This window comes from Microcebus murinus, chromosome 18, assembly GCF_040939455.1.
Source record: "Microcebus murinus isolate Inina chromosome 18, M.murinus_Inina_mat1.0, whole genome shotgun sequence".
In the NCBI taxonomy this organism is placed as follows: Eukaryota; Metazoa; Chordata; class Mammalia; order Primates; family Cheirogaleidae; genus Microcebus; species Microcebus murinus.
In genome coordinates, this window is record NC_134121.1 from 5,862,722 (window position 1) to 5,887,815 (window position 25,094).

The window sequence follows — 25,094 nt, forward strand, 5'->3', positions numbered from 1 at the left end:
ATCTTATAAATTTTATATGGAGTGCTCTTTGCTTTCCTGTGCAGTTTAGTTTATTGGTTCTGTTGACAGATTTAATTTTAATTTTTTTTTTATCAGAGTAGTGGACAGATTTTAAGTTGAAATCTTTTAATAATTTTGGTAATTAAACAATATTTTAATGATAAAATTTTGTTGGAACTAACGTAGCTATTTTGTTGGGAAGGAAAATATATTTAGTATTAGTTTAGCAAATATGTCACTGATTTTAGAGATTACATTAGTAGTTCTTGAATTTTTCTATATATAAGGAATCTCCTAGAGAGCTGATTGAAAATGCAAACCCCTATCTCCACTCCTAGATGTTCTGCTGTAAAAGGTCAGGGGTGAGGCCCAGGGATCTACATTTGTAATTAAGTCCTGCAGCGGATTCTCGTGTAGATGGTCCCTGAACTGTACTTTGAGAAACACTCATTAGATACTAAGGCTTTCTAGCATTATATTATAGAAGCAATAGAATGTTGATATGATTCTCTGAGTATGTATAAAGAATATTTTTGCTTTTCAGCTTTTTGTTCAAATATGGAATTACTGGTTTTCATAGTCTTACTACCTACCTAAGCTCTTGGAATTTTTAGATTTACACATTGCAATTTGGTCATTACCTGTGATCTTTATTACCTGCATTACCTGCAGTTGAAATCTTTTTCAGACCCATGGCAAGGAACTCAGAAGAAACAAAGGCATTTGAACAGTAAAGAGCTTTCCATAGAGATTGAGAGCTACCACAAAAGTACTTCTGTTGATGATTATATTTCATCAAATAGCTTGTTTGGGTTTTTTTCCATCAAGACTTTGTCATTTTTGTTGTAAGTAATGACAGAAGAAATTGAAAGTAGCAAATTAGGATTAAAGATGAAAATAGAAGAGAATATGGGCTAAAATAAAACAAAGAAAATATGAAAGGGATGTATATTTAAAAGCTCAAGAGTTTGCACAATCTAATGTGAAGTATCCTGGGTCATTCATTGGGGAAGAGGTGAAATGTTTTTCAGTAAATTGTTCTGAAAGCTTGAAAATAGAAATTTTAGAAATATTTCTATCAAAACTGGTTTTAATTTCATAAATATTTGGGTTTTCAAAGCAAAAAATTATTAATCTAGAAAATTCATTTATATGAACATGTCATTTCCCAGAGATGACAGAAAAATGAAGTGGGACTTACTCATTTGACTTTTGAACAATAGGCATCCTTCTAAGGAAAAAGATACCTTTTATTTTAGACATTTTCTTGCTATTAGCAAAAAACATCTAGATTTGCTTTCATTTATTTCTAGTTTGTTTAATCCTTTACATTTAGCTTGTTCCTGAAACATACTGATGTTTCAAGAAATTTCTTCTTCTGACTTCTTTGAAGAAGAAATTTCTTGAAACATCAGTATGAAGTCAGAGAGTCACTAAAAGTTTTGACATATATGTATTAGGAAAACAAGTAAGTACAAAGGCTAAAATTTTAATTAACCCTCATATTATCCAGTATCTGTCTAATGTATTGTTTATTCATAACAGATTTGCTGGTTGACTCATAACAAATACATTTCTTTAATCAGTAAATCCATAGCTGAGAAGGTATACTATTTTTCAAGCAGAAAACTGATAAAAATAAAAGCTTTTGTAATTTTATTGTTGAAATTTTCATGAGAGTTTCAAATGAAATAACCTAGCTACACATTTTTGTGCCTAAAAAAGTAAATGGGATTTCTTGGCAACAAAATAAAATAAATAGGTATAAAGGTTACATATTAATTGCAAGATTGCACACTGAGGTATTTCATTCATATCCATCACAGATTTCAGTGACAGAAATACAGATGTGCACACAGAAAGATCCTCCGTTGCCTCCAGTACCTTGTATGAAAAGCTGTTTCAGCTTGTGGTGTTTCTCAGAGTGCCCCATCTTGCTGTCCTAGATTCTATAACTTCTTGAACAAATTAGAGTGTGCTGTAAAGATAATAAAAATAAAACAAAAATTCTGATTAATGTAGGCATGCAAAACTGCAGCTATCCATAAACAAATAAAGCCATAGAAAATGCCATTTTGAAAAAGGCTCCTAACCATGAAGAAATCTTTTCTAACAGGAGTGTCTTGTGTAAGTCTGTTTGAGTTGCCATCTTTACAAGGACCTTCCTTCCTCAAACTAATCTTCAAAAGAGTTTGTGATGAAAATTTTACATTTCCAATATGTTTTGGAAAACCTAAAAGGTTTAATATGGTTTGAAAAATGTAATGTAACATTTAATTTTTAAAAACATTTCTAAACTATGTGCAAATCTTTTTTTAAAACATGGAGCCAAGTCTATATTTATTCTTTCCGTTTATGATTTGTCTCCTTTTCATTATAATAAAAAAAATTTTGAAAAGAGAACAGAAAACTATAGACGCACTGGTCTGAAAAAAATAATAAACCATAAATTACAATATTAATATTTGAAACATTTTCCCAGATTATTAGGATCATCTTAGTTATGATTTTTAATTAACAGCTGGTATCCCATCAAATAGTTTTACCATATTTTTTTTCACTGTTCCTTTATTGTTTCTTCTAATTTTACTTAACATCAGTACTGCAATAGGCACTTTTTATATTTGACATGTAATTTTATCCTCTACTTCTGTATTATTTCCTTAATATGTAGTTTCAGAAGTGGAATTTATTAGAGATAAACTAATTTAATTTAGAGGTCCTTATTTTCTTTCATGAGAACATTTTCTGTTTTCATTTGTAAATGATATTGAAACAATATATTCTTACTTTCATATTCCTGTTTGTTTTTGTTTTTAATTTTAAGGATTTTATATTCTTAATAGTAATCTCATTGACCTGTTATGAGGCAATACAAAATTTAGATTTTTAAATATTATGTAATATATCCGGTCAGTCTTTGGCCAGTAATCTTCAGTGAGCCTGCTCTTCATTTAATTGCAATGTTGCTTCTGATTTCTAGGTTGCAAAGCTGTCAGAATCTTGACTTGTGTTTATACTTTTCTTTAAAAAAAACTTGTAACAGAATTAATGTCATCACATTATGATAAAAGATGAGAAAATGATGCCTCAAATGTATTTAGTTATTAGAGCTATCATTTTGAAAAAATTTATTGGTACATACTAGGTTCTACTTTATTGTGGTTACTCAAACATTCTTTCGAAATTAATACGTAGATACTGCCTAGGATTGTTTTAGTTTAATTATAAGTTATAGTGTTAACTTATCTGTGTTTTAGATCACGCTTTTGAATCTGAAACAGTTTCAAAATTATTACTATTAAAGGTCAGTGGACAAAATCCCGACTCTTCCTCCCACCAGTGTAGCTTGTCTTATTTGTATTAGACCTATAAAGACTACCTTTTATAAGAATGGGGAATAGGAATGTTTCAGGCTATTCTCATTGTGGAATAAAAGTCATTGCAAACTAAGTAGGCAAAAAAATAAATGCAATAATTGTTAGATAATTTGGCATTGCAGACTATTTTCTTATAATTATGCTCATTATCTAACATTGTTTTATATCATTACAGATTTAATTATATTTAAGGGTCCATTTACCTTTCCCGTTGTTATGAATCTTATGGTTGTAATGATTGTTGTTATTTAATGTTTTATCCTGGCACATGTAACTTAGAATTTCGCCACCCCACACAGGAGGAGCAGCACAGGATCTGGAAGATTTTTTTAATGGAGGATTGCACTAAGTTGAGAATTGTGGTTCATTTGACCCATCTAAAGTGAAATATCTGATTGGAAATGTATTCATATAAGCTTTAAAGTGTTGTAGCTGTAAAATGTGACTTTAGCTGTCATTCAGAATTTCTTCTGGGATCAGCGTTCTGTCCTTTGTTGTTTTAACACACCCATTGCTGATGTGGAGCTTTTTTGCTGCTGCTTTCTCTGCCTCCCTCACCTCAAGGAGTAAGCTCTTTTCTAGTACAAACCCTGCCCTCCCACTACCCTAAAGCCTAGTATTCAAAACTCAAAAGAAGTCTAGTTGGTAAAATTATAATCTTTTCTGTTTGGAAGTATTTCATTAAGACATTAACACTATCTCATACTTGTCAGAAAATTAGATTGATACTTTACAGAGATAGTTGTACAGACACGGAAAATCATATATATTCCCTATATTCTAAGATTTATGTCTGAGACAGAAAAATGTGACTCAGACAGGCAACATATATGTGTAATCTGTTGTAATTCTCTTAAGATTGGGATTTGATGACCAAATGCCATTTGTCTAAGCTACTTATACTAATAAAATCATAGTCACACATCAGTTACTCTAATTTTGGGCATATTAAAATTTTTTACCTGCTTTCTAGAGTTAAATTGGTATTTGGCAGAAGAGTTAGAAATAAATTCCCTTTATGACATTTTTAGTTAGTTAAATTAGAACTTTTTTCTTTTAAAGTACCATTGAAATGAATCTTTGAGTTTTTTTTCTTTCTAGAAACTTCTAATTTAGAATTTTTATCCACATATCTTAGAAAAGAAACATTTCTACCCAGTTTGTTGGTAACAAGAGGACTGAAGATATTTTGCATGCATATCAAAAGCTTCTCTTCCATAGCTTGAGCACTTTGTTATTTTTGGATCATTCTGTAAGGTGCTAGATGCACATACTGCTGCTCTCTCAGAACACAGTGGCTATGCTTATGTTTGGCTTCTTGGGAAAGAAGCTATGTACTTAAATTTTTGAGAGTTCTGGGAAATTACCCAATATCCTCTAACCACTGTGCGTGACAAATGTCTTGCCCTCCTGTAAGAGTTTTCAGCCTTTTCACATTTTTCAGCAAAGGAACTTTAGGCCCCCCTCTTATCATGTGGATGGTCCAACTCTACACTTAGATACGTATTCTCAACATCTCAGACACAGACTGAGAGCATTGCCAGTAATCAGGTTGAAAGAAAAGCAGTGAGAATATGGGAACAGAAACAGTGGTAAAAAGCCAGCAGGAGTATTCCAGTTAACAACTACTGTATATTGCCTGTGTTGCCTTCTGAAGAGCTCTTTGAAAATGCCCCAGGATATTTCATGTCTGTGTTTTATTCTTTAATGCAAGTAGTATTATTTTTATAATTATTTATTATTATTTTAATAGAAGAGCCAATGTTTTCATTCAACATTCCATTTTCCCCATTAAATTAATAAAGAAGCACATTTTGTAATATACTTGCTTGAAAATATATGCTGTTTAAACATGAAGATTTTTAAAAAGTGATTTTGAAATATTTTCAGGGAATCAGTAAGAAAATATTTTAGAATTGTGGAGAAAATATGCAGCAGAGAAATTTTACTGAAGTTGACATGCACTGTAAATACTTGTGTCCCCATGGCAGCATCTCAGAGATGGGAGGAACGGGGTCAGTAAAGAGAATTCCGAGTCACTTGGCGTGGGTAGGATAGTAGAACGTTGCTATCTCCTCAAACCGGATCTTCTCCCTGTTTAGTTGTATAGGATCTGAAGTTCAAAAATAAAACTGTAATCTTAGAAGAAAAGTGTAAATCCTTCAACGTGATATTGAACATTTACACAAAGCATATGCACCTATTGTTTATAGGTGTATGTTATTTTCTCTGATAGGCAGAATGAATTAGGCATATATTTTTCCCCACTCTCCTGCCACCTCTTTTGTGTTTCCACCTTCCCTTTCTCTCTGTTGTGTAGTAATGCTTTTGCAGAGATTAACCAACAGGTGTCAGGAGTGCTGGAGCAGGCTGGCTTTGTGCCCACATGCGTATGTGGAGATATTGTGTCACTCTCTGGTTTTGGTGTATTGCTGTGTCCTTCCAAGAGAAGGGATAACCCAGCTGAAATACATACTGCAACTCCTGAGGGATTAAGTGTGTTTCCTTTGCTTTATAGTTCAGAATTTTACAGTTTCTTTGTTTGGGAGTTCTCAGGTTGCTTAATGATTTCTCTAGCCTCCAGCCCCACCACTTGTGACCAGATGTATATTAGCAGTGTTTGAACCTCTGTGGATTTGCCAGTTTTATTGATCAGCATGTGGTATAGTCTTTTCTTTTTGAGTATCTTATCATTCTTCTGCTGTGGAATCCTAGATAAAGAAGATTTTACTTAATTTTTGCCTTTTAAAAATGTTCATGTTCTTTTGTAATGATGGCATTTAAATTCTGTGGCATTTTAGGGAACTGATTTTGAGGTCAAACTATTATATTATTTTATCATTATTACTATTGTCAGTAAGCATGTGTATTTTGTGTTTTAGTTGTGGAGGGATCTGGAAAGATTTATTAACTATGATAGTCTCATGTCTACATTAAATTATGTAGTAGCACTAGTTGAAGAAAAAAATTTTCTAACCTTTTAAGCCCTGTTTTGAAAGGTATTTAGTTTTTTTCTTTTAATTTTGCAATCTAAATAGTCTGTTCATATTAGTAGCCCTAATAAATAGTAGTAGCCCCAATATTAGTAGCCCCAATAAAGCCCAGTGGGCTTTATTGAATTTATTTGTTCTTCAAAACTGGTCTTCATAATTAACTATTTTAAAAATAGTTTTTGCAAAGACGGAATTATAGCCCTTGGCAGCTGTTAGAGCAGAAATTCCTTTGAGCTTATTTGGAGATTTTAGAGGACTCCTAACCCCACCCTAGATACCCCTTGTTACAAACATCCTGGCTAAGATGCGAGCCCCAGACCTCATGTACATTAGGGGAAGAAACGTTTTTCTCTCTTTCCCAAATATTAACTTTGTGCTAAAGTCAAATAATGATGTTAGAAGATATATGGGGCTTGGGGTAGTGTTTGGGATAGGGAAAAATTGAGCACTTTTCGGTATAGATGGCAATAGTCCAGCTAAAAGACACAGGCTAAATATGCTATACAGAAAAGGATAATTTATGGAATAAGTTTCCTAGGAGGATAGGAGGAGACAGGATTGCCAGCCCAGGTGGAGGGACTAACCCTAGGTTAGTAGGGTTAAGAAAGAAGAGGTTGCGCATGTTGGTAGATGAAAGTAGGAAAAGGAGGTACTGTCCTATTCAAGTGTTCAGTAAAATAGAAGGCCATGCCATGTGTTGAAGGTGGAGAAACATCAGGTGCTTGAGAGGGGCCTAGATTTGAAATCCTCCTTTTTGAGAGGAACAGATTGAGTTAGCTGGAGATGTATAATAAGACTGCCAGGGAGTGGTAAGAGCCCGTTTGAAGTTGGTGCTTAGGCACTTATAATGAGTCCTTTTGTCCTGTAGGGTGGCATTTTCCTGCAAGCTCCACTGCTCAGGCACATGCACAGAGAAGAGTAGAATGCTACATATGTAGCTTAAATGCTGTGATGGCTCTCTGCAGACAGTGGGTTGAGTATGTCGAGAACTGAAAGCACATTGTCCTTGAGCTGAAAGGTAGTTAGTTCAGAACACTTAAACTATAGCATGAGAGAGATAGAGAGCAAGAAAGAGAAGAGCCTGGAGAGGTCAAAAGAAGCAAGAACTTTTACAAAGAGCTTTGCAAGCCATGTTCAACCATTTAACTTTATTCCTTGAATGGTGGGCAGCCATGGAAGAGTTTTATACTGGAAAATAACATGACAGGTTTTCATCTGAAAAGATCACTTTGACTTTTGTGTGAAAAATTGATAGGGAGGATCAGTACTGGAGGTAGGGAAAGTAGTTGGGAGGCTGTTATAATCTAGGCATAATAAAATAGCCTGAATTAAGAAGTGGCACTGAGGTTGGGGGAAAATGGGTATATTTGATTAATTTTTAGGATCAACATTTTGTCATCCTGTGGCTCTTCCTGGAGGAAAGAAATGGTTCTGATTATAAGGCTCCATTAATGTTGGTTTTATACTAGATAAGTTCAGTAATTATTTATTAGTGAATCTACAGAGAGTCTATCTAGATTTTATATCATTTGGGTAGAATTATTGTTAATGCCATTTTCTCCTAAGTAGAAAATACATAGTCTTTATAGACAATTGAAAAATACAAAAAGGTAAAGAATAACAAATCAGCCCACATTCACTATCCAGAGACAAGTATTGTAAATATTTTGATGTCTTTTCCTTCCACCATTTTGGAAAAGCAGCGTTTACAAATTGAGATCTCTCCGTCAGGAGACAGGGGTCAACGCCACAGCAGTGATTCTTGAAGGTAGTCAAAACTAGTTTGACTTTCTGAGTGTTTTTACTTATAGGATGTGGTACTTTGCCTCTAGTAAGTGCTGGGCGACCTTTTGCACCTTTTCATTTTTTCCTTTCAGGATGAAGTTTTGAGACCTAGACTAATGAGAGACGCTTGAGTAACCTGTTTAGAGAAAATGTCGCCCCAGTCATCGCATTGGGTGAAAGCCACTTCTGATGAATGCCAGAGCACACACATCCGTATTTCAAATGCCTCATAGTGGGGGAATCGATGGGAGTGAGTCTCGCTTAATTTGTTTATTCTAGGCAAGGCAATAGCACATTGGTAACAACGAGAGTAATGGTTGACTGGGTATCTTAACTGATTTGTGAGCTGAAAGTAATGGTATGTGGACTCCTGCCGGATAAGGTGCCTCTCCCTGTGCTTTATTTTTTTCTAACTTCTTTTTTAACTTGGTCTGAGATTGATTGAGACTTTATCTTGGACCTTGGAAGCTGTGAGCCATATTGGAATGACAAACACTTGTTGACAGCTTTGAGAAGATGGATGAAAAAACAAACTCCAACAAAGTTCACATGTTTGTTTTCTTTTGAGTCTTTAGAAGAATATCACTCTCATTATTTAGTATGGGGGAAGAAAAAGTTGCACCTTGTTATCCAATTCAGAATTTTCTGAGTCTGACTTACAAATAGCTCTAGAATACACCCACATAGAATATAATTAATCAAAGTAGGAATAGGAAGTTCATCACTTGGGCCAGGTTATATTTCTATCTACTTTTGGTACCTCTGTTATTTTAACTCACAAAGTTCAGTAGTATCATAAATATGTATTGTATGTTAGAAGGATTAATAAGTGTATTTTGTATCTGAGCATCAACTATTTGGATTATTAATAACTATCTGTAATGTAAAATGTGATATAATAAGAAAGCACAAATCTCATAATAGGCATCTATAGATATTTATCCATTGTAGTACCCTATATCTTCATCATGTGACTATGAGGAGAAAAACTGCCCTTCAGATATTTAAACTAAGAATACCCTTTCTACTGTAGGCAAGTTATTTTGTAGGTATGATGTGGATGAAATGAAATGATTTGAGTTTGTTAGCTTCACAGTGTGTCATAAATAATTTAAGTGCATTTGTCTACCTAACATCTCCCACTTTCTTCTGGTAATAGAATTTTCCTTTCCTATAGAGAAAATTACATGTGTGGTTTGAGTAGGTTTACCATGTCATTATGTCTCTCCACCAACACCCTTCTCATGCTCACAGGGATAGTCACCTCATTCCCGGGCCACATTGGTTCTGGAATTTTCTCCTGGAGCCGTTAATGATTTAAGCTTTCTGCCAGGGTTGCCAGGAGTGTGGAATGCAGGGACTGCCAATGCCATTGTGCCTGCTTCATGGAAAAGATCTGCATGCAGGAATAAACTGAGCAGATTTGAGAAGTGGAAAGAGCCAGAATTATGATGGCATGATTTGAAACTGAGTCTAGTCATTCCTAAAGGCAGGTGCAAGCCTACTGTAAGCAATAACAAAGCCCCATTTTCCTTCGAGCTGGTTTGAGTTGTATTTCTGTTACATCATTTGCAATCCCAGGAGCCTGAGTACTCAAACACTATGCTCCCCAAAACTCCCCCCACCCCGCCACAGCCAGGTACTAATAGGGGGCCTGTTAAGAACTGGATGGTGCATCACCACCTGAGCTCCCTGAGCCGCCGCGCCCCCCCCCCCCCCCCCCCCCCGGAAAACTTGTCTTCCATGAAACTTAGGAACCTGGGCCTCACAGCAGGAGGGCCAGTGTGGGCAAAAGCAAAGCTCCATCTGTATTTACAGCCACTCCCCATCGCTTGCATCACTGCATAAGTGGAGCCCCCTCACACCCTCGTCCATGGGAAAATTGTCTTTCATGAAACCAGTCCCTGGTGCCAAAAAGATTGGGGACCACTGCATCTAACAGATCACAGAATTGCTGGAAGGCAAGAAATGTGAGGGGGCAGATGACTGACTGACTGGGAAGGAAGATGATGAGCTAGTGAACCTGAATAAAAAAGGAAAAGTTTAAAATGAAAAGAGTTCCAAAAGATTGGTGGAGTTTTTGAAGAAAAAGAGACTGAGAAAAACCCCTTTCTAAAATTTGACCTAGACAGAAAATAAGTTGCTTGCTGAAGGAAAAAGCAAGGTATTATTCATTTCTATGTAACACATTGTTCTAATGTATGAAATTTTTATAATCTCCATGTATTAGGACATCAGAGGTAAGAGGTATAGACCCATGCAGGTTTGACTTAAACTAGAAGGGGCAGAGGTGGGGGCCTTGGAGTTACCCTGACCCGTGGAATCAATGTTAGGTCTTTCCTCTGCTTCCCTGTATCCCATCTCATGGCCACAGGCCACTAAGAGAAAGGAGGGTGTATTTTCCTGGGCTTTGTTTTTGTAATATCCTAGGGAAAGACTTACTTGGCCCAGTTAGAATCAGACATCTACTCAGTGAACCAATCACTGTGTCCAGGAGTGGGGTAAGGTAGTAGGTTATAGCTATTTGAGACTGTGAACAGAGCCTTCTACTAGGAGAAGGCAGGTATAGCATAAGACTGGCCCTGACAGAATTAGTTTGACATGGACAGCTGTCCAAATTCTGTTCACCACAGCATATTAACTTTCGACGTTCTTTGAAGTAGTGAGGGTGTATGAAGAAGAGGGAAAATCAGTGTATTCTTAGGGTTGGTATTACAGCATTTGTCTTTCATTTTCAACACAAGTTGCAAGAGTTTTACGTCACTCCTTCTAAAGTAGTTGAAGCCAACCAAAATGATAACATTATGAAATAAAATCATCATAAAGCACAAGAAAAAGTGAGTAAACTAAAGGCAACTATATATAGGTTCTAAAATAACTGTTGACGTGTTTAAATTTCTCCTCCAAATATACTGTGCCTTATGTTTTGGAAATGTGGTTTAGATATCTAAACTAAAGCAATAATCTTACTGAAAGGCATTATAGAAAACGCATGAAAAACAGAATCAAGTAGCATAATGAACTATGATCCCTTGGTGCTAGGAAGAATTGTCAAGCCCTTACTGAAATGAACTGTAAGTCTTGGTTAGCATGGTATTTCTGACCAGATGTTGCTTGTCCTTATAAATTTAAGCATTCATGGGAGTCAAACACTGTTGCCAAGTTGTGGCACCCTGGAGTTCAATTGCTGCATTCTAGACCTCAGTTCCCATCTTTGGATGATGTGTACTTGCCAGAAACACAGCAAAGATAGTATCTTTTTTATCCAGATGAAATGATACAGTAGAATTCTTGGACTAAATATATATACATACACAGAGACTTGAGAACTGCCTCATTTGTCCGATGAAATTAAATTAATAGTGCATATTTCAGGTCATGAGGAAAGATTATTTCAAGTACTTATAGAATGTGTTTGAATATTGAAGAAGGGAGGGAATGAGAGCATTTCAAACAGAACCTTTTAATTACATGTGACTTCAATTCAATGAAGAATATAGACTCTAATAGGCAAATAATTTTTTAATATTTATAAATTATATATCATTTTTAAATGAATGTAATGCAGTCTGCAGATATGCATGTTTATTTTCAGTGATGGTTCTTTAAATAAATTACTAATTGAGTGCCTATTTGCATAGTATTAATAGTTTATTGTTTCTCTTTAACACTGAGAATTATAAATTCACATATCTCAGGAAGCCTGCAATTTAGATGGTTAGATAAGATGAATATATTGAAAAATCAAATATTTTAAACAGTGGCCCTATTGAAAGAAAGCAGGCAGGGTTCCATCAAAATGTCAGAACAGCTCTAAGTGATACAAGAGCCGTGTGATAGGGGTTAGACCATATGCAATCCTGGGGGTCGAGCAGTCTGTAAGGCTGTTGCCCCTGTATCTGGCGCTGGGCCTGACGCAAGCAGAGCCGTCTGTCAGGAAGGTAGAGGAGACCAGGACCACCTGGGGTCTGTGAGGACGGGCTGGAACTCCTGAGAATACACTCTGGACCATGCAGCTGACTGTTGCCACTTCCAGGCCTTGGACTTGGATGATGCCAAAGAGCAGCACACAAACTTGGCCCAAGACGACGAGAAGCTGGAAGAAAGAGCTGGTGCTAGGCCTCAGCCCGAGGAGATCTGGTAGAAGCTGGAGAAGCTGCAGGCCCAGCCCTGCTCCAGGCCACCAGTGTAAGCCAACAGCCCCACAAGTGTGTGTGCTGCAATAGTGTCTGATCTTACGCTGACTTTTAAATCATAATATGACTGTTGCTGTATTTTACTCTTCCAAATCCCATGCAAGCTGCTCTTGTGACTATCCCTAACCTAGAACTGTGTATGCAGAGAGGGAATTCTGGGCAACGTAGTTTCAAGTTAGTTAAGTTGACACGGCACAAAGCCATCCACAGTTCACTCTTGTCAGCTTGGCCCTCAACCATACTTACCTTCCAGATAAGGTGATAGCAGTTATGTTTATGATGAACACAATGAAACTGTCCCTCTTACAGCCAAAAAGATCACTAATCTACTTCCTGAAAGAGAATGCAAGTCACTTTATTTGTCTTTGTGTGCTATTCATTTCTCTTTGAGCTCCTTGATATTGTGTAACTGAAATACTGAGATATGAGACTAAATACTGTTAATATATCTTATATTAAAGGTAGGAGGATAGGAGAGAAGAATAAAAAATTTGGTTTATATATACAAATACATTTATACCAAAACAAGAAAAAATGCTCATAACAATTATATTATTTGTTTCTGCCGTTGGTCACAAGGTCATAGCCTGGTATTTATAACTACCATCTTCTGATAGCCATTCCCTGTTGCCTTTGCCCTAGGTAGGCACCTTGAATGGTTAGAGCTCCTTGCCAGATAACATGACCCAAAAGTTATCTCTTGAAAAATCTGGAACTAGAACTTTCATACACTGCTGTTGGGCGTATAAAACGGCATAATCACTTTGTGGAATAGTTTGACAGTTTCTTAAGTAGTTTAAACACATCTACTATACGATTCGTGATGTGTGTTCCACTTTTGAGAATGAAAAGCATATGTCCACACAAAGACTTATACACAGATGTTCATAACAGCTTTTTTGTAATAGTCAAAATCTGTTCCAAATATTCAAATATCCATTAACCAAATATCCCTCCAGAAACCAAATACTCATCAGCAAGTGAATGGATATACAAATTGTAATACTACTATATAATAGAATATTACTCAGCAATAAAAAGGAATGAACTGTTGATATACTTAGCAAGATGGTGAACATCAAAGTTATGCTGAGTGGGGAAAAAAAAATCCAAACAAAAAGAATACATACTATAGGGTTCCATTTTACATAAAACTCTAGAAAATGCAAATAATCCATAGGGACACAAAGCAGTTCAGTGGCTACCTGAGGACAAGAAGTGGGTGGGAGGGGTGGAAGAGGAGACTACAGTGAGGCATGACAAAACTTTTGGGAGTAATGGATATGTTCAATATCTTGATTGTAGTGGGAGTTTCATGAGAATATACATGTCAAAACGTACCAAGCTATATACTTTAAATTGTATTAAGAAAAATGTTGACCCTAACAATGGATAATCTATATTTTGTGTAACAACTAGGATGACACTGCTATGTTGTAAAATCATAAACAGATTTATTCACTTAATCTGATACCTTTTGAATTATATAATTCTTGATGTTTGTTTTATTTGCATTATTTTGAATTCACATAAGCTGAAACCATACACCTCGAACTAATTCAGACAAGAGCCATGGAGTTTGAAAGGAGAGAGGGATCACATTAAGTCAGAGGTTTAGGCTTCAGTTTGGGAGTTGAATTTGAACTTAGTCTTAAAGGCTGGGTGGAATTTGTTAGGTGAAAATATAGGGAATGTCAGTCTAATCAATGGGTGGAAGCATAGGTGAAAAATGAGCAGAATCTCTTTACCTGATGTGCTGCAATGCATAATTCACACTGTGTTTTTAGAATTTTTTTTATTTCAAAAATATTAAGAGGATACAAATGTTTTTGTTACATAGATACTTGAATAATGATTAAGTCAGGGCTTTTAGTGTGCCTGTCACCAGAATAGTGCTCATTGTACCCCATTGGTAAGTTTTTACCCATCACTCTCCTCCTTCCCCCTCCCCCTTCCCTACCTCCTTGGTTTCCAGTGTCCCTTACATATCTTTATGCCTATGTGTGCCCATCATTTAGCTTCTAATTAGTGAGTACATGTGGTATTTGTTTTCCATTCCTGAAATACTTCGCTTAGATAATGATCTCCATTTCCATCCAAGTTGCTGCAAAAGACATTATTTCACTCCTTTTTATGGCTGAGTAGTACTCCATGATATTGGATTGATGGGCACTTAGGTTGATTCTGCATCTTCACAATTATGAATTGTGCTGTTAAAACCTTTGAGTTCAAGTATCTTTTTGATAAAATGACTTCTTTTCCTTTGGGTAGATACCCAGTAGTGGGATTCCTGGGTCGAATGGTAAGTCTGTGGTTTTGATTTGCATTTCCCTGATGATTAGTGATGTTGAGCATTTTTTCATGTTTTTTGGTCATTTGTCTTCCTTTGAAGAACTTCTGTTCATGTCACAACAAACAACTCCCTTAAAAGTGGGCAAAAGCATAAACAGAAGCTTTACACTGTCTTTTTAAATCTTCGGAGCAACTTTGATAGTTAGAGAAATTATTCTCATTTACAGCGGAGGGAACTAAGGCTCCAGACACTAGATATTTTCTCTAACCTCAGAGTTGGCTAAATCACCAACTTTCCACAGGCAGTTTGCTATGTTTATAAGACAGTGAGGAATGTGACCAGGGGATAGAAATAAAATAAGTGAGAGGGTTAGAAATAGGTGGGGTTAGATTAGGAATGGCCTTCTAACAATATAGCTTTTAAAGAATTTGGGCTTTCAGAGTCCATTGGGAAGAAGTGAGCAATGAGGAGACCATTAAATATTTTTGAATCCCAGCACTTTGAGGGGCTAAGGTGGGAGGATTACTTGAGACCAGGAGTTCAAGATCAGCCTGGACAAAGCAAGACCCTGTTTCTACAAAAAAAAAAAAAAAGAAAGAAAAATTAGTCAAGCATGGTAAGTCCTAGCTACTTGGGAGGCTAAGATGGGAGGATCATTTGATCCCTGGAATTGGAGGCTGCAGTGAACTATTAATGTGATTGTGCCAATACACTCCAGCCTGGGGGTAACAGTGAGACCCTGTTTCTAAATAAAATTATAAAATATTTTATTATAAAATAAAATAAATAAAAATAAAAGACATTTAAAAAAAGAAAATAAATTGAGCAAGCTGAAGTAGTCTGATTATGATTCCATAGTAGTGGTAATAGAGTGAATCAGGAAGTGTAGATTTGAGAGATAGTATAAAGTCCAAATTATTAGGGCTTGGTGATAAATTGAATATAGTTGGCTAATGAATGGGAGAAATCACAGCCAGTCCTAAACATTTTGACATGGGTTATAGAGAACTTGTATATTTAACAAAAAAATCAAGAACTCTGGAGAGGTAACTGGTTTTCATGGAAACATGTTGTTAAGTTTGAGACACACTGAGTTTGTGATTATGTTAAAATATCCAAATGGAAAGAAAAAGTAATCAAGTGACATGACAAAAGTGGAGCCCAAGAGAAAGTCAGGGTTGCACACAGTGGTTTTATTTAAAGATAGGATATTGAATATGGAGGGTTACTTTGAGCAAAGCTCATTGTGTTGGGGCAAAGGAAGATGTTAGCTCCTCTTCATCTCCATTGTCGCAGCCCTTGTTTAGGCCCTCATCATCTCTTGCCTGGGCCATTACAGTCTTTTCTTTCAAGTGTCAGTCACATCTCCTACATGATAGAGCCATGGCTCATTAGCACGGCACGTGAGGCTCTCTGTGATCTGGTGCCTTGCCTGGCTCCAGAGCGTCATTGGCTCTCCAGAAACTCTAATAGTAGTAGCAGTCAAATTAATCATTAACGCACCTTTTGTATGCCAACCTCTGTATACATTATCTTAGTGCTTACATCACCCTTGCCAGTTATATATTGTTGTTTTTGTTTTACTGATGAGGAAACTAGGTTTATACAGGTTAAACAGCCACTAGTAAGCAGTAAGGCTGAAATTTAACCCTGATGTCTCTAGCTATGAAGCCTCAGCTCTTAACCTCTTCCTGTGCTGACTCCTAGTTACTCAAGCACATCATCAAATTTCTGCCTCTTGTGCCTACTTTAATTGTGCTTTCTCTTGTGTCTGGATGGGTTTCCATCCTACCCTATCCCCTTAACCATCTAACCCTGCTGAGTCTTTAAGCCTCAGTTTAAGAGTATTCAAAGGAAATATTTCCTGTCCTTTCCTTTCTCGCCAGCTAGATTCAGAGCTGATTCTCTGGGCTCCTGTAATCCTCTGCACATTACTATACTCGTTATTATAATTAACCAGGTTCTTGTATCTCAGTCTTTCTAGTGGATTAGGGATTGGCAAACTTTTTCTGTAAAGAGCCAGACAGTAAATATTTTAGACTTTGTGGGGTCAGGCGGTCTCTGTTGCTGCTACCCAGCTCTGCTGTCACGTTAAAGCAGGCATGGTAATACTTAGACAAATGAATGTAGCTAAATTCCAATAAAACTTTGTATGTGGACACTGAAATTTGGCTTTCATATAATTTTCACATGCCACAAGTATTCTTCTTTTAACTTATTTTTCCAATTATTAAAAAAAAGTGAAAAACATTATTGGCTTGTGAGCCTTACAAAAACAGGTACAGGCTGGATTTGGCCATGAGTTGTAGTTTGCCAGCCCATACCTAGAACATGAATTTCTTAAAAGCAGGTACTAAATCTAAGTGACTTTTGTATCCCCTTGTATGGCCCGTAGAAGGTACTAAGGAAATTGTATTGTCTGAATAGTGACCCTAAACAGGAATATTGGGAGAATGTAGTATTAGAACCCCTATTAGGTTGCATATCCAAGTCAAGGGAGGACTGTAATTTTAAAAGGAGGGGGATATTCTAGGGATTTATCCTACAGGAATAATTGCATACATATGCAGATTCATGTTTAGGGATGTTTATAATATAGAATAATGAAAAACAACCTATATGTTCATCTGTATGAGATTAGTTTTATGGTACATTCATCAAATAGAATACTCCACAATTGATAAAAACAGCAGCTGTCACAGCTGCTTGCAACAGAAACCAATTCAGAAAAGCCACCTGCAGAATGAGCACTGCCATCTCCTAACGTGGGGTCTTCTCATGCAGCCATGCCTCTGGTAGAACAAGCAAGGCAATGGATATTCTGACGTTTGGTTTCTTATCCTGACTATAGCCAAATTCTTGACCTGCAGTAGTACCCAAGAAGCTCTGAAAACTCAGCCTGGGCATATACCTCCTTTTACAATGCATGTAAAGTACATTGTAAGTTAGCCGTCAGGAGAAGAATGACTATTATTCTTATATATAATGTATGCTCTCTTAATGTTTTGGGGGCAACAGTGGTTATCATTAAATGGTGTGTGGTTTTATTTTAAAGGTCTGAGGATCAGAGATACCTGACCATTGGCAAAATGAGCTGTAACTGGCAGTCATTAAGAGCCAGGTGTGAGGGACCAGGGCTGTGAGATACTTAGTATAAGTGACAGGGAATTCTTACTACACAGAATGTTGTGAGTGAAGTGGCTCCAGTCACCTGAAAGAAATGAGAAAAGCAAAAAAGCAAAAACTATTGGAAGATGTCATTGTGCTTAGGAATAGTAAGACATTGTTTATAAAAAAAATTAAAAGTAGGCCGGGCGCAGTGGCTCACGCCTGTAATCCTAGCTCTTGGGAGGCCGAGGCGGGCGGATTGCTCAAGGTCAGGAGTTCAAAACCAGCCTGAGCAAGAGCGAGACCCCGTCTCTACTATAAATAGAAAGAAATTAATTGGCCAACTGATATATATATATAAAAAATTAGCCGGGCATGGTGGCGCATGCCTGTAGTCCCAGCTACTCGGGAGGCTGAGGCAGAAGGATCGCTCGAGCCCAGGAGTTTGAGGTTGCTGTGAGCTAGGCTGACACCACGGCACTCACTCTAGCCTGGGCAACAAAGCGAGACTCTGTCTCAAAAAAAAAAAAAAAAAAAAAAAATTAAAAGTAAAGACAGTCTTGTAACATAGGGTAAGAGGAAAGGAAATATGTTTTTGTTTGTGTGTTTTGGGTTTTTTTTTTTTTTTTTTAGAAAATTAAGGGGAATACAACTTTCCACATGTTTTAACCTACAGGGATAAATTCTAAATTTCTCAAATAGTTCAGGATAAAATTTTCTTTCATTTTTAACATGTACTTATTAGTAGATAGTCCTGGATCATTTGAAAAAGTACAATAAAATAAAGTGTTATTTGTCTTTTTAACATTAGTATTTATTTTTTCTAACATTTATAGAACACCTACTGAGTATGACACATTATACAAAGAGCTACTCATATAAACAAGAGTATGAAATTATCCCTGTCACTTGAGTATACTCAGACTGAAATCCGTTAATTATGTTTTTCTTGAAAATTGGTTTCATGGTTTTGTAAGTTTGGGAAACACTGACTAAGCAAAGTTAATTAGATTCCTTTGCTTCGGGATTTCTCAGACCCTTTATTGTACTAATATGATTTGATCATTGAGTCATTCTTTCTGGAAGCAACTCCAGGCACTGTTAAGAAACATAGTTGGGGAATACTGACTTAGACTTTCTACCGAATTACTGTTTCATCTGCTGATTTACTTCAAGCTCATTTATTCAAAAATATTCTCAAATAATAAACCAATCAGCACACTTTTTTTTTTTTTTGAGGAAAAGGAAAGAGAAGTTTATTAATTTGCCAGGGAATGAGTAGGTTGGCAGACTCTCAACTTAAAGTACCAACATCCTCCATTTTTTGTGCACTCCTTTGTACCAAAAAGTGACTAGTAAGAGACATTGATAACAAATTTAAGAATTTAAGTTTTTCAAGGATTTGGAAAATGAGTTTTGATAATACCCTGGACCTTGTCTTTTAATAGGTAAACAACTAAAACTATACTTCATTATTTGGGTGAGGGGTGGGGGACCCGCAGCCTTGGGGGTGTGCCCTCTGGATCCTTGAGTGTGGCTTTTGACTGGTTCCAAATTTTACAGAACAAATCCTTTTAATAAAGATATCAAAATTAAAACAGTTTACTGTGAAAAACTTTCAATGCTGAAGCAGAAGAGAATCAGTTCATATTGTATTAACTATTTCCTGTCTTTTTTCGTTCTCTTTACAGTTTTTTGAAGTGCCATTTGACTCAAACATGAATAGGACAAAGAACAGACCTCTGGTTCGTGGACAGATCAGGTAAAATCATGAGTATAATTCTCTTCCCATTATAGAACATATGTTTGTTCATCTTGAATCATTTCCCAGCCTTTTGCCTTGAACTGTGAAGTGAAAATGACACACCCGCAAAGGGACAGATTGGTATGGTTACACAATACTTTCCACCTCTGAGCAAAATGTATACAAAGTACTTAAGACGGATTAAGATTTGCTCAGGTACTTTATGGAAGTAATTTATGTGATTTTTTTAGTTAAATTCAAATTTGTGACATAGACTTAGTTTCAAACAAATCCGTATAGGGTCTCAGAAGAAGGGTATGTCTGAGACCTTACTTTTTCAGATAAACTGATAATGCTGTTACAGGCCAGGTGAAGTACTGCCTCCATTACTATCCTTGCCACCAAATTCAATTAAGTAGAACTAAAAGTCATATAAATATTTTACTATCTCTAATGGTTAATAATTAAACATTTTACTTCCGGGAGGCCTCTAAACTGGCATTTTAAAATATTTTCTTGGATCTGATATATCACACCTAGGAGAATAAAAAAGGCTGAATGGTTTTACTGTCTTTTCTCAGTCAGTGCATCCTCTACCTTCATGTTTCCAGGCAATGCCCTCGTGGAGCATAAAATTTGGGGGGCTAACACTGGTGTATCACATACTAAGTAAAACAATAAAGGAAGCAAATGTAGATGTAGTCAGATAAGTCTACATAAAAATGATTTTTAATATTGGCTGCTTTTAGCCATTCCATTCTTAATGAGTTTAAAATACCATTATATTAAAAATAGCAATAGAACCAGATGAAACTATATAAGAAAAAAAACCTCATACCTACTGATGTTTTATTTTATTTTGTGAAATATATGCAAAGTTATGTGTTATGTTTTAGATTTAGAAACTGTCAATAGTCAATAGTCCTTTTATTTGAGTAAAGTTGTTTTAGAGGGGAGAATGCAAACTCTGCAAAACCATCTCAAAAGCTAAAAGTTGCTCTTGCCACTGGTCAGATCACAAGTAAGTTCTTAATGATTTGGAATTTCTTTCCGGTTGTTTTTTCCCAGTGAAATGGTGCCCTCTTTTAGAAGCAGGGGAAGTGTGGGAACAGGCCCAGCAAGTATATAATGGTAATCAGATAAAAGTCCATCATTCTACTAGTAGCCCACCTCACTTTGTCCAGTGTGGTTAAAGCAGAGTCTATTGGTACATGCAGGAGGGAGCATCATGGCCTTAATGGTTGTAATTAACAGTGCCCTCCTTTTTAAAAGGAGCTTTGGATCATAATCCTGAAAGACACAATCCCGAACTCCATAATCTTGAATGTTGAGATCCCAAAAGGTCAAAATCCCTAATGTCTAAATCCCTAAAATCTAAAATCCCAAAGGTCATAATCACAGTGCAATTACACCATGTTAGGCGGAACTATTACCTTATTATTGTTTTTATTTGGAAATTAAATATGGTTTAAGGAGATGAATATGGGTGCCAAGTTGACAAGGGGTTGACTTGTAGACTTAATTGTAGGTATCAACTTGCCTGGATTGAGAAGTACCTAGAAACCTAGTACCTATTAATATTATTAATATTTTGGATGTGTCTGTGAGGATATTTCCAGAGGAGATTAATGTGTGAGTCTGAGTGAATTAGATGAGGAGGATCTGCCCTTACTTTTGGTGGTCACTTTCCATTTGGCTGGAGGCCCAGAGAAGACAAATGCAGAAGGGAAATTGGTCTCTCTCTGAGAGCTGGGACAGACTTTTTTTTCTGCTGCCCTGGACATCAGAAATGCAGGCTTGCTGGCCTTTGTTTGGAGTCCAAGATTTAAACTAGTAGACCCCTGGTCCTGAGTCTTTCAGTGAGCCACTCTACCCACGTCCCAGGGTCTCCAGCTTACAGACAGTCTATTGTGGGACTTCTCAGCCACCATAATTATCTGAGCCAAATTCCCTAATAAATCAACTCCCATATATCTATATACGGACACTATTGCCTCTAGTTCTCTGTAGAACCCTGACTGATACAGATTTTTGTATTGGAGATGCCAAATTTCATTCCCTTTTACCGTATTTCTTTTAACACAGTGGAAGAGATCTGTGAAATTGTTCCCTCTCAAAAAGGCTGTGATAAGTTAAGTGTACAAGGCTAATTAATGGTGGAAGATGAAAATTTAAAAGCTAATTGTTATTGGTGCTTCAAAAGCAGAAAATTGCTTAATTGTGACAGGCAAGCAATGACCAGACTTTCAAATGGGCAGAATATATTTAGAAAATTTATAAGTCATAATGACTCTCCAACTACAAGAGCAGCAGGTGTTCCAAAGATCATAGAAGAAGTCAAAATGCAGGCAAAAAAATACAGGAAATCTTCCCTGACAAATTATTCAATGTTGTACTTCTGCCCCTTCACATATGCTTGCCTTCAAAAAACACCCTTTGTCAGAGAATAAAAAGAACTCAAGAACCTCAGCAACCTCTTGAATCAAAGATACTTGCTGATATTGAGGTTACTGAACTATTCTTGATTAAGGATTTGACTGTTGAAGAAGACAGACTTCTTATATTTACCATTAAATCTAACATAGAAAAACCAACACATGCTTCACTTTAGCTAATCCATGGCGCTTTCAAAACTGTACCCACTATTTTTTATCAACTATGTACAATTCATGTTCCTATTGGATCCAAAAATTCTAGAACTTACCTGCTCATTTATATATTAATGACTGGAAAAAGTAAAGCACTTTGTAAATGTGTATTTGAAGATTTGTTGGACTTTGTAGAAGAAAATAGATTTAAATTGAATCCCCAAACCATAGTGACAGATTTGGAATTAGGTGTGATCAAGGCTTCTAAAAGTGAATTTCAAGGGGTTACCAATAAAGTTCGTTTTGACCATTCAGCCCAGTGCATTTGGCAGAAAATTCAGATAGAGTGGCCATGTAATATGGCAACAACGAAAACTTCAATTTAAAGATGCATCCTTTGCCTGTATTGGCATTCCTTCCAGCTAATGGCATCTCAGGAATGTTTAATGAATTAAAACCGTATTTGACTGAAGAAGCCAATGAAGTTACTAACTGGTTGGGAAATAATCATGTTCATGGTAAGATAAGAAGACACTTAAGCAATGTTGTTGCTGTTCTATCACCAGTATTGTTTACATCAAATCTGTGGTCTGAATATGACTGCACACAGAATGGATTTCTGCATACTCAGAATAATGTGGAAGCATGGCACAGAAGATAGAAGAATTTAATAGGGAATGCTTATATCAGTGTGTGTCAAATGACAGAATAATTTCAAAAGAGCAGTGCCATGTAGAAAATGAATGTGAATGTATTCTACGAGGAGAGCCATGCCCTAAAAGAAAGAAAAAATAGCTATTAATTGTGATGAGGAACTTCAAAATATAGTTAATGACTATGAAAGTTGGCCAACTCTCATGGCTACCTCCATGCAATTGCCCATAATCTATCCCTGTAATATACTTTTTCATATATCAGATTTCATTTTTTGTTTGTTTAGTTTTTTAAGGATTTTTTTCATTATTTTAAATTGTCAGCATTAGTTTTTACAACTTTCTATGCAATGTATTTCATCTTCACATCATTTCCAATACCAGAGGTCTAAATTGTGTAGAGACTTTCAGAGAGTTCTAATTTTATTTAGTGTTTACAAATTTGACTTCATGAAATCACATTATCACAATATTAACTTTGTGAGCATTATGCATACATATAAAAATATTGATACATCCTCAGTAATTGAAGAGGTGTGCTTTTTGTACATCTGCGTTTGTAAAAGATAAAATTTTGTGAGATCTCAGCAAAAGACTTCCGTTGTTTGTCACACTATTTCACATGACCACAGTTATAAAGGTGGATGCACATAATTACCAAGCATAGTGATATGCATTTATATGTTTCCCTTTTTTACCTATTTCTTCATGAATATGGTTTGTCTGCTCATAACCTTTATACCCGTGTAACTGTCATTGGTATACTTGGTGTTTATGCTTACAAAAATAGGTATGTTGTTATTGCTTATTTTATTATGTCAAGTTACACAAAAAAGTGAAGTGTTCTGTTGTGTTTTTAATGAGTTTCTCAAATAAATTCTCTTTTAAAAATGTACATAAATATCTTGTAAAGAATTTTTACAATTATGTTTTCCAGAATTCTGGGATTATGATTTTGGGGATTTCAGACTTTAGGGATTTTGATTTTTTTCTTGGGATTTCAGCATTTAGGATTATGGTGTTCACAGCTATATCTTTCAGGATTATGACTGGCTCTCTTTTAGAGGAAAAGGGTTATAGTACCATTATTAGTCTTGTTTAAAAATCTTTGTTTGCAAGAAGGCTCAGGCAGAATCTCACTTATGAGAAGAAATCTGAATTGGTATTTTAGAGGGCAAATTGTAGGCCTGAAAGACGTAGACACAGACTTATTTTTATATCCAGAATGTATTTTATTGAATAGATACAAGGAACTGTTAAGAGTCTGGGGCAGAAATTTTCTCATACTGAGAAGCCTAGTTTTAAAACTGAAGACTTCATATCTTGGCAATTAGTATCTTCATAATTTAGTACAATATTATCTACTACCCAGACATTTTATAAGTGTGTGGTCATAGGGGTATAGTAGGAAGTCTTATGGATAATCCATTAGCATTTATTTCTTAGCTTTGGCAGTTTTCATGTTCATGATGGCTGTTGGCCATTTAAGTACAAAGCTCAGCCAGCTTATTTTGAAATTTTCTTCTTCATACTTACAACCCCATTTGATCTGGAATGATATATGCCTTGTTGAATCTGTACAGCTTCATAGACTTAATTCACAATTTGGCCCGTAAAGTGTGGGTCCCTGTCATTGTCAATGGGTAGCAGCATAGAAAGTCTGGGAAAGAAACCCTTTGAAAGTCTTTTGCTGATGACAGCTGTTTCAGCCTTGTACATAGACTGGCTCTTTTCTAATCTAAAGACATACTGTAAAAACTTACAGAAAAAAATATATTGCATTAACTTTTTAAACTTATCACAGGTTTTTGTTTTAAATTTGTATTTAAGTGAATAAAATTTACTTCTAAAGTTTTAAAGTAATGTAGTCATACTTAAGGAAAGACATATGTGCCTGGACTAGTTGTTCTGTAATTTTTTTGAGGACCTGGGGGAATTCCTAAGTCAGCGCTCTGCTCTGTGGCTCTGGGGTGCAGTTATATGTGCACCCACCTGCCATCCTCTGTGCTTTAGTTCTCTTTTCCAGAAAAACATGGCTGGGAGGGGTGTACACTAACACCCTATGGAGCAGACAGCAAGACAGTATAATGTATTTTTTTTGCTTGTTTAATATATTCCTTATTCTTAAAAGGGTTAGAGGTATCATAAGACTTTAGCAAAATAGAGAAATGAAAGAGAATACGGGATAAATGATAAGATAATAAGAAAAGTTTATCAAATTCAAGGTAAAACTGTAAATTTCATCTTCCATTTTCTGATGAAATCACAGTTTCATCATAATGATAAGCATTACATGTATTATTTATATCTAATTCTCATATTAGCACTATGAGGTATATACTGTTAAATTTTTC

General features: G+C 35.9%; 1 protein-coding gene across 1 annotated transcript in view; it reads left to right on the top strand.

Moving 5' to 3' along the window:
* COX10 (cytochrome c oxidase assembly factor heme A:farnesyltransferase COX10) overlaps positions 1-25,094 on the top strand; it is a 131,098-nt gene that overhangs the window by 68,772 nt on the left and 37,232 nt on the right. The window contains exon 5 of the mRNA XM_012747917.3: positions 19,447-19,517. Coding sequence (XP_012603371.1) covers positions 19,447-19,517 — 71 coding nt within the window. The remainder of the gene's footprint in view (positions 1-19,446; positions 19,518-25,094) is intronic.